The sequence below is a fragment of the Argopecten irradians genome, chromosome 5 (assembly GCF_041381155.1).
Source record: "Argopecten irradians isolate NY chromosome 5, Ai_NY, whole genome shotgun sequence".
NCBI classification, from domain to species: domain Eukaryota; kingdom Metazoa; phylum Mollusca; class Bivalvia; order Pectinida; family Pectinidae; genus Argopecten; species Argopecten irradians.
Window position 1 is genome coordinate 21,979,467 of NC_091138.1, and position 11,164 is coordinate 21,990,630.

Here is an 11,164-nt window from a genome sequence, read left to right on the forward strand (position 1 = left end):
GGGTCGGAGATCTAAACCGAACACTATCCTTGGGGTCGGAGATCTAAACCAAACACTATCCCCGGGGTCGGAGATCTAAACCAAACACTACCCCCAGGGTCGGAGATCTAAACCGAACACTACCCCCGGGGTCGGAGATCTAAACCGAACACTATCTCTGGGGTCGGAGATCTAAACCAAACACTACCCCCGGGGTCGGAGATCTAAACCGAACACTATCCCTGTGGTCGGAGATGTGACTCGGACGGCCAAATGTATCGTGACTATTCTCTCCAAAATATAAACTTAATGTTGGTCAATGTGTTAAATCCGTCAATTGATAACATGTGCATACCTTTGGAATGTTCATAAATTTTATAAACATATGTTGCTTACAGCTTACTTTGCATTGATAGGTTTCTACAATAAAATCAAATTGCTCGTCAGGGCGGGTGTCACTTGAAAACGGTCACAAATGAAAATGCCACACGGGCACTCGACAACGTGGAAGCTCATTCTGACTACATCAAAATTATCACACGTCGATTGTTAGTTTGATGAGTAACACAACTCGAAATTCAAATACTGTATAGATAATAACATGTTCGCTTCAAATTAATCGTAAATCATGCCCTACAGAATTTTACACCTGCACGTGTAATGTTCATAAATAAGGCATGTGACTTTTCTGAACGGAATCTGAATACATGATAGTTACAAAATATAGACAGCCCACAGCTGCCGAGTCAGATGCATAATTCAAATATGATACGAAGCAGAATACATCAAAATATTAAATATTAAACAACAGAATATGTTAAAAGGTAGATTGTTAACATTGACGGTTGAAAGTCTGTATAGGCCATACATATGTATGACTCTATGTAAGGCCATGGTTGTGTTATTTTCAGTTTTATGTCTCGTTGGTTTTCTGAAACCTATTAGCCAGCAAGGAAAAAACACATACACCAAATTCATTTTCACAAAAAAAAAATTCATAGCACATTTTTTTTCTATTAGTTCAATTGCAAAATGTTACAGAATACAATGTATGTGTACATTGTTTTCCAAAAATAGTTGATTTCAAATTGCGATTTATCATATTCAGAGAAAAAAATATTTTCCCTGTTGCACATTGTCTTTTATTGTTTACTTCCTAAAACAATATTTCGTTTTTTAACCTAGGCCCTTAAACATAAGCACACGGACACAAAAACACACAAATGGTTATATTTTATGAACATGTGTTACGATCGATTTACATTCAACGAGGCAAACTGGTGGCTTAAATAACTGTATATCATATGATACAATTTGTAAACAATTATCTTTGATTTAAATGTTTATATATATTTTCATAATAGGGTAATAATCCCTTCGTAGTATCACTTGCTGTTTAAAGGCGTTGTTTGATAATCATTGGGCATTCATGGTGCTATAAATGCAGGTAATCCTGGGCTGATAGGTATATTGATCCGCTAGTTAGGCCAATACAGTCAGGATCAAACACAACTGACTATCGACACACAATGAACACAAAACAAAACATATTTAAAATTGAATAATCCATTAGCCCATTAGACATTTCGTGTCCAAACAAATGTTGGCGAAGTTTCCGCCAAGATTTTAAATGTGACGAAGACTAAAGCCTTTGGAACATTTACCGGTAATCGGGCAGGTGTTGACGTCATATTAAATGGATAAGGTACCCCCTACCAATATTCACAGCGCGCGGCGAATCTGTGTCAGTGTGGGGCGAGTATATACACATGTACCTACATGATGTAAGCGATATGCCACCTAGTTCATAATACACATATGTGCACCCCCTACCTGACGTGTATGTGTACTAACGTACAAACCAGAAAAAGAAACAGTCAGATCTCGGCTACACACACCACCACACGTGCCTGACTTGGAGACTATGCACACTCAGGCTGTGGTTTTATCTGTTGATAGCCAAAACAACTAACCCTAGGACGGTGTGAACTCTACAACGTGTGTTTAAAGCTTAGCGGTGGGATTCACATTTAACATTGAAATGAATATTTCATAAAAAACTATTCAGCATTATGCAAAATCAAAATGCACTCATCTGAATAGAACATTAGTCAAACACTTCCATATAACCTTGAATTACAACAGAAGGTTACAAAACCAAATGTCACCAATGAAAAGAGCATTTCAGTTTACGTATTTGGCATAGCTGTGTATTGGAAGCCGGAGTGTGTTCCAGAAGTCATTAATATCCGGTGTAGAGGGACGTTCGGATAAAGGAATATTTTCGGCGGATGTATACTACGGTTTAACGGTGGCTTCCCTAGGCGACCTTGAAAGACTGTTCGGTCGTGAATTGGAAAGTCTAAATATAAGTGTTGTGAATAGACCTTCCCAGCCAGTGGATACATCTCGAGATTGGATTACCTCCCCTCAAAGTCCCTCCCGCCAAATGTCTAACTCCCATTTCACCATTTCCCCCCGGGATGCCGGGCGCTTGGTGCAGTCTCATCGGAAAACAGAGGACGAACAACACTGCTTTCTACTTCAAATATCATTCCAAACAGTCTACAGTGATGCAGATATTCCAAACAGTGTCATCAAAAAGCTGCCCCGCCTTGTGAACGGTATTCCCCTTGGAGCAGGACTCATGGCTCGGGACCAGCTGGGCAGCATCCGCTGGCGGTATATCGAAGGTGGGCGTAAGATGCATACGTTTGTGTCAAAACCAATTTGTCAAGAAGATGCAGAGGAAACGAAAAGAGCTTTAAAAGACAGGCTTGTGAAACAATCGCATGCGATATTTGGTGACATTACGGTAAAAGCTACCGTCATTTTATCTCAGTGTTTAAACTTTGATGACGATTTTATCATTAATGATATAGCTATACCTTTAGACGAGGGTCTACACTTTCGAGATTAGCTTATCTGTTATGCTATTTATAATGTTAGATGTTTTTAGTCGAGGGTTAATTTATAATGTGTAGAGTTGAATCAGTTTGAGTATTGCTAGTCATGAATCATTAATATGAATCTCAATGAAAACGGAGAAAAGGTTATTTATCTTGGATAGTAATGATATACAGTTGTGTGTGTGTGTTATCACGAACATATGTGTTGGGCGCGTGTAAGATGTGTGCGTTTGCGTGAAAGTGTCTTTGTTGTTTGGCGTGCGTATGTGTCGAGGAAGTCCGAGATCCGTAACTGCGTTAGTTGTACAAGTATATATTTATTATGAAATTCTATACAGTATACAAAATACTTACAAGACGTTGTAGTTCATTGTTTCTTTGAAGAGGGCAAATGTCCAATAGGGGATTTGGTTTCATGCACGTGCGTGGGAGAGCGTTTCTCTTCACAAACATATGCAAAATGTATTGTTATCTGTAACATATTTGTCTACCAAGTCTTTCATGACCTAAATATAATCCGTTACCTGTACGGCGTTGTATATCACCTAATTACTATTGATTGTTTCCTGGTGTGCGTTGGTGTGTGTTTGTGATTACCGTTAATACACGTGCATCTGGCACACGAAACATAACTACGTGTTTGTGTTATTAGTAGAGGACGCGGAGAAGGTTGTGTTTACATCTCTGGCGTGGATCATAATACACCATCCCACACAATATTTACATACATGGCGGCGCGAACATAGAACATACGGTACCTCTACACAGGGACCTGTTGTCTGACAGTTCATTGTATTATCTTTGGATTAATTTATTGATTTATGGGTTAAAGCCAGAACCCTCGAAGAAAACCATCTACCAACTCTTACTCTCATTAACTGGAAACTTGGGTCTACATGGCTTTCGAACCCACATTTGACACAGGTGTTAAACATCTCACATCGATCCTGAAGATCTAAAGTTACACAACAATATACTAGATAAACGATATAAGAATATAATTCGATTGAAAGATAAATCGAATAACACAGGGAATGATACTCAGTATCCCAGATGATCCTGACTGTTGATATGACGTAAATATAATAAACTAAACTAAACCCTGTGATTGCAACCAATAAGCTTCAAGTGACGAGGCTGAGGTCCATTTTGGTACAGTTACAAAGTTCAGGGTCGATTTTTTTCCCGTGAACTTTCGCAATTCAAACATGTCATGTTTCTCATAACCATAGGTAATGTTAGCTTATAAACATCGACCGATTATCAAAGAAACCTCAGCAAATGTATTGAATTACATGATAATGTATTATTCGTGCGTGCATTGAAGCCATGCTATTGAGATAAAACTAATAAGATGATTTGTCCATAACTATACACCTGAGTTTGCCACATTTAAGATGACACAAGTGGAACATTGTACTCGTACTGGGCTCGATTGAGAGCCACTTAGAGAACGTCGGTACCGATCGTTCAACGATTGCCTTTGTGTACCCATTGAAATCGGCCGCTAGAAGGCACACAATGTCATTTATTTCAAGGTCAAGGGCGACTTTTGTTAGACTTATCTCAACCTTTGAATATACAGTGGAATTAGTCGACACAGAGACACATATATGGCTGTCTGTTGTAGCTAGATCTGTGGTCTGAATATATATATACAGAATGTCAATAACACAGTACATCGTTTAAAAGTAATCTATAACATAAACGTACTGACGTGTATACACGGGATTAAAAGTATTCTGATGTCTATGAGGACAATATTTCGTTTTGTTATAATAAAATGTACATTCTATTTCCCGTGGTTCGAATACGTATCAACAGAAGAAATCCAAGATTATTGGTTTTTTTTTTATTTGCCCTCATATTGAAGATTTAATACATAATAAAAAAGCGTACATTAAATAGCAAAATACAGGTACAAATTACAACACATTAGCTGAGGACAAAATAAATCCATCCTCGGTTAATTAGATAATACTACTACTAATAATAATTAATAAATCAAATTATACAAATAATAGAAAAGGATACGCATTAACCACAAACTCAAAGAAATATAAGACACCTAATATGATAATTTGGAAAAGATCCGTTTCATGTAACTACCTCTAATGTACATGAGTATATTACAGTTTACTAAAATTATGTACTATCGTTCATCTTATTTATAAAATATAAAGAACACTCAGTTAACTTCATTCTATCAGTAGAATTCAACTGGAAGTGTAGAGTTCCTCCTAGAAGTATATGAATAGGGTTAAAATCTGGTTCAAAATCCGTACAAACAAGAACAATATTTTTAAGTTATCATATCCTTACGATGCGCCCATGTTATTTAGCCAAGGATATTCAGTACGATACTTTCTCGTTTTAGTTTGGTGTTCAGTATGATACTTTTAGGGGTAGCTTTTTGAACCACGAGTTTTCAGTACAGTACTTGTCTGTTAAGTATATTTACTTCTCTGATTAGATTATTTAGTCATTATGGTGGCTGATTACGGCCATCTCGTGTTGTTGTGTTGTCGCCTTGTCGTGTTGTCGCCTTGTCGAGTTGTCGCGGTCTCAAACTGCGACAAACCGAGATTTAACAGTTAAAATGTCGACTTGTCGCGTTTTCGAACCGCGACAAGTCGACAACACGACAACACGACAAGTCGACAACACGACAAGTCGACATTTCAAACACGCTAATTAGCGCGTACAGAATCTCGTGTTGTCGCGGTAAAATGTCGACTTGTCGTGTTGTCGAGTTGTCGACTTGTCGTGTTGTCGCCTTGTCGTGTTGTCGACTTGTCGTGTTGTCGAGTTGTCGACTTGTCGCCTTCCTGTTACACATGCGCAAATCATATGAAATAGCCACTATCTTTGAATATAGAAAACTGAAGTCAATGCTTGTGAATATTTGGTGTGTTTGTAATATATTCGATGTACAAAATTGTTTAAAAATTATATTTTCCCCATTGTTAACTCTTTTGAAAAGTATTATACTTAACGGAAATTATAATATTAAATTAAATAAATATTAACAAAACAAAGGATGTTGTCAGAACACAGAACAAAAATGTTTGTATAATGAACAGTGACAGAGACGACAAATGTATATCAACTTAATATTGCAAAATATCCTTTTAAAATATTGTGTTATTAATCGGTTAAGACTTATTATTCAATTTGAAGAATTGAAGAGAACACGGCTGATAAGACGAAATATTATCTATTATTACTAATTACTGTACTAGGTTATGTGTGTAGTACATCAAACAATAACCTTGATTTAAAGGGTTTGTGACACAAAAAGTGATAAGTTGTCTATAGATTGGCTAATAAAGAATTTGATGCAAAACGATTAGAAAAAAAATCATAAAAACTTTCATTTAGTCCAAAGCGTTATAGAACAGATAAGGTGCTGTGCCCCATCTTTCTGGTAATTAGTTCATGTATTTTGATCATCAGCATGCATTACAATGTACATAATGTAAGTATTTTTTATAGAATTTATATATTGTACAGTTAAACAGTAAGATTTACCCTGGAAAGTTTGAATGTGTAACTCGACTGCAGTAATTCATACAATAGTATACAAATGCTGGAGCATAGATACTTCCAGGGGATATCAATTTAATGGAACTCTGCATGCAAAAGAAAAGTACACAATTAGTATTTCTGGGTCTAGAAATTCCTAATACACAAAACATGTGTTCATTTTACGAAGTGAATATCATAATTATATAATAATCTTTCTCAAAGCGATCAATTTGTGGTTAAGAGAGGCTTGGCTAATTATGATACATTCAAGTGTAATTGACCTGTGTTAATATGGTCCGAATATGCTAAGTCAATAACAGCAACTCAAGTTACATTACGCAAACATTGCGTTCTTCAGGGTGGTGTCCTATGGTCAATGCTTTTTCTTGTAACTAACATGCACATTAGAGATACATATCTAGTACAAAAAATAAGGACCTCAGTTTCGGTTCATATGGTGTTATACCGCCCTGGTATAATTTAAAATAATGACATCGGGCTACGTACGGCCTGGGTTATTATTTATTCTACCAGGGCGGGATAATAACATATATACAGCCTTATACACTGTACATGTATATCTTATTATCTGCATTGCTTTTATCTTTATATTCAGAAATTCCGTTGTTATTTTCGATACATTTACCATTATTCTCCGTCATTATATCGAGATATTCGATGCATTTTCCTTTATAATATGTAGCTAAAATTAAACTTTATATTCGGTACAATTTCTTTTAATTTTGGACACACTTCTTTATATGATGTGCAACCTTCTTTATATAATGTGCAAACATTTATATGATGAAGATCAAAGCCGGCTTATAATATATGCATAATTTTTCGGCAGCTTTCGTCTTAGTGACAGCACTTTGTATAGTTGTGTAGGATTTTGAAAAGAAAATTATTGCTCTTACCAACGGTAGTAACCTTTTTTGTGAAGACTTACTAGGAATATGATTTTAACCGTTAAAACTACATGTAGATGGACTAATTTCCGTTTGTCTCGGGATCTATCCATTCCTTCTCACAATATATCACCATGTAGATTACGATTTTACCGATTTTTGTATTTAAACTCATAAAACGTCTAAAATGGTCTATACATGACACTCCGATGGGTCCAAATTATTGAATCGCCATCTACATGTAGACAATTAATCCTGTGTCTTCATTGGATAATCAGTATAAGAAAAAAATGATTTTGTTTTAATTTTTGATGTGCTACTATTTTGTTAATTCATATTATGAAAATGAAAACAATTAAGAAGCAAATGCTAATTGAATTTTTCGTTTCGGAAAGGTACATGTAGTGGGTCTTTAAAGCATTATATACATGTATGTGCCGTAATTTTCATACTCACGAATCAAGAGCTTTTTGATATTTTATTCACCATCAACCTTTTGAAAATTACATTTACTAGTATGAATAAGTACTGAAAATGATTTTGACATTACGTATGCGGTCAGGCTATGAAGCCAAGATGTGGTCGACAATTTCATTTTAACATTTTTATAAAATAATAAGAAAATAAAAAAATGATTACTGCAGGTATGCATTCATATTAACATACATAAGGCATAAATTCTGACTTGTAAATAATGTTTACAAGGCATCGTATATGGTTTTCTGACCATTTGAATGATTATCACACCTTAAAACAACCTGATGGTTTTCAATAGTTCCTGAAGAAAAAAATACATGCCCAGTTACGGCACATATAGCTTAACCAATCAATAAATAAAATCGGGTAATTAATAAAACAAAATGTTCCCAGCCGCCATACAACATCTATGATATAGGTACATGTATATATTATCCGAATAGCGTATATTGAACTTTGATTCCTAGGCGTGGCAACATTATAAGATTTTTCAAATATCTACATATATATGTAGATCTGCTACCCTGTTGAGATCAGCCGCTTGATTTTTACACTTTACCTTATCCTAAACATGTTTCCTAACAGGTTTAGTTGAATTCGGACCAGTTGAGAAGATTATGGAATTGTTATGTTTATGGTGATAGAAGACAAATGAAAATGATGTCGATAGGTCACCTGCCTGGGTGACCACCTTGTCCTTAAGGCTTAATAGTCCGAAGGCCCGTTAATCTGAACGTCCCGAACGACCGTTAGTCCTAAGGCCCATTAGTCCGAACGTCTGATAGTCCGATAACCGATATAAATGTACAGGACTCAGTAATAAACTTGCTAAGATATGTGTAACTCTAGATTGACACCATCTTCAGTGACCCACGGATGATGGCACTACTCTACGCTACATTTATCACAAATGTAGCGTAGGGTCATCGACAAAAAGCGAAATGTGACTAATTTTAACAATTGTGAAAAAAACATAATCTTGCAATACATGTATGTAAACGTATCCGATATGAAAGAGTGTATATGTACACTGCAATCCTGGCTATTAGTTTCCCAGAAATTACCATTATGCGAACCATTTTCATCATTGAAAAAGGGGAGAATAAACAAGTAAAAGGAAGAAGAAGGAAACACAAAAATAAGTCGCTAAATACATATTTCATACATGTATGGAGGTTAGAATGGGTGATATATCTCATCCATTCATGCAGCCATGTTATCCCTATGACCATAGGACACCGCCCTGAAGAACGCAATGTTTGCGTAATGTAACTTGAGTTGCTGTTATTGACTTAGCATATTCGGACCATATTAACACAGGTCAATTACACTTGAATGTATCATAATTAGCCAAGCCTCTCTTAACCACAAATTGATCGCTTTGAGAAAGATTATTATATAATTATGATATTCACTTCGTAAAATGAACACATGTTTTGTGTATTAGGAATTTCTAGACCCAGAAATACTAATTGTGTACTTTTCTTTTGCATGCAGAGTTCCATTAAATTGATATCCCCTGGAAGTATCTATGCTCCAGCATTTGTATACTATTGTATGAATTACTGCAGTCGAGTTACACATTCAAACTTTCCAGGGTAAATCTTACTGTTTAACTGTACAATATATAAATTCTATAAAAAATACTTACATTATGTACATTGTAATGCATGCTGATGATCAAAATACATGAACTAATTACCAGAAAGATGGGGCAAAACACCTTATCTGTTCTATAACGCTTTGGACTAAATGAAAGTTTTTATGATTTTTTTTTCTAATCGTTTTACATCAAATTCTTTATTAGATCTTAATCAAGGTTATTGTTTGATGTACTACACACATAACCTAGTACAGTAATTAGTAATAATAGATACTATTTCGTCTTATCAGCCGTGTTCTCTTCAATTCTTCAAATTGAATAATAAGTCTTAACCGATTGATAACATGTAATATTTTAAAAGGATATTTTACAATATTAAGTTGATATACATTTGTCGTCTCTGTCACTGTTCATTATACAAACCTTTTTGTTCTGTGTTCTGACAACATCCTTTGTTTTGTTAATATTTATTTAATTTAATATTATAATTTCCGTTAAGTATAATACTTTTCAAAAGAGTTAACAATGGGGAAAATATGATTTTTAAACAATTTTGTACATCGAATATATTACAAACACACCAAATATTCACAAGCACTGACTTCAGTTTTCTATATTCAAAGATAGTGGCTATTTCATATGATTTTGCGCATGTGTAACAGGAAGGCGACAAGTCGACAACTCGACAACACGACAAGTCGACAACACGACAAGGCGACAACACGACAAGTCGACAACTCGACAACACGACAAGTCGACATTTTACCGCGACAACACGAGATTCTGTACGCGCTAATTAGCGTGTTTGAAATGTCGACTTGTCGTGTTGTCGACTTGTCGTGTTGTCGTGTTGTCGACTTGTCGCGGTTCAAAAACGCGACAAGTCGACATTTTAACTGTTAAATCTCGGGTTGTCGCAGTTTGAGACCGCGACAACTCGACAAGGCGACAACACGACAAGGCGACAACACAACAACACGAGATGATCAGCCACCATAAGTCATGGATATTTATTACGATACTCCCTCGGTCTAGCTTATTTAGCCAAAGGTGTTCAATACGATACCCTCTATTTAGCTTATTTAGTCAAGGGTATAGTACGATACTCTTTTCGTTTAACGTATTTAGTCAAGATATCTGGCTTATTTAGCCAATTTATTTCAGTAAGATACTCTCTATTCAGTACGATACTCTCATTAGTTAACTTACTTACCGAAAGTTATTCGATACTGTATCAAGGAGAATATCGATTGTACTGAATAGCCTTGGCTAGTACAGTTGGGCGAATATTATCTTAGTTTTGTTCAATTTATACTGCCAGTTGTTATACTGAAATACAAATTTATTGGATCTGTTTGTCGGTACTAGTAAACTCGAGCTCAATTTTAAAAAAAAAAAACCTATTTAAAAACGTATGAACGTCAAGTTTCAATTGTCTTCTTATTATATGCATTGTAAATAATCTTTTTCGGTTCATTATAAAAAACGTTTTTAAGATAATTTTGCTTACATGCAATGAGATGCAAAATCACGATGTATGGAAGCCCAGTCTGCGTTAGTGCCACTTGGAGTAAAAATATATCTCGTAATTCCGATAAAGTATGCCGTAATTACGACTTAGGTATCTCGTATTTACAACAAAGTTATCTCGTAATTATGACAAAGTTATTCGTAATCATGAGATTTTTGTTAATTCCACGTTGCATTAACAGATTTCCGTAACGATGAGATCTACATATTTACTGAATACAGCCTCAGTA

The 11,164-nt window shown here is 35.4% G+C and overlaps 1 protein-coding gene across 1 annotated transcript; it reads left to right on the forward strand.

Moving 5' to 3' along the window:
* The first annotated feature begins 1,856 nt into the window (after positions 1-1,856).
* Positions 1,857-3,520, forward strand: LOC138323222 (uncharacterized). The gene has a single exon (XM_069267648.1). The coding sequence runs from the start codon at positions 2,429-2,431 to the stop codon at positions 2,897-2,899; it is 471 nt and encodes a 156-aa protein (XP_069123749.1). The 5' UTR covers positions 1,857-2,428; the 3' UTR covers positions 2,900-3,520.
* The last annotated feature ends 7,644 nt before the right edge of the window (positions 3,521-11,164 follow it).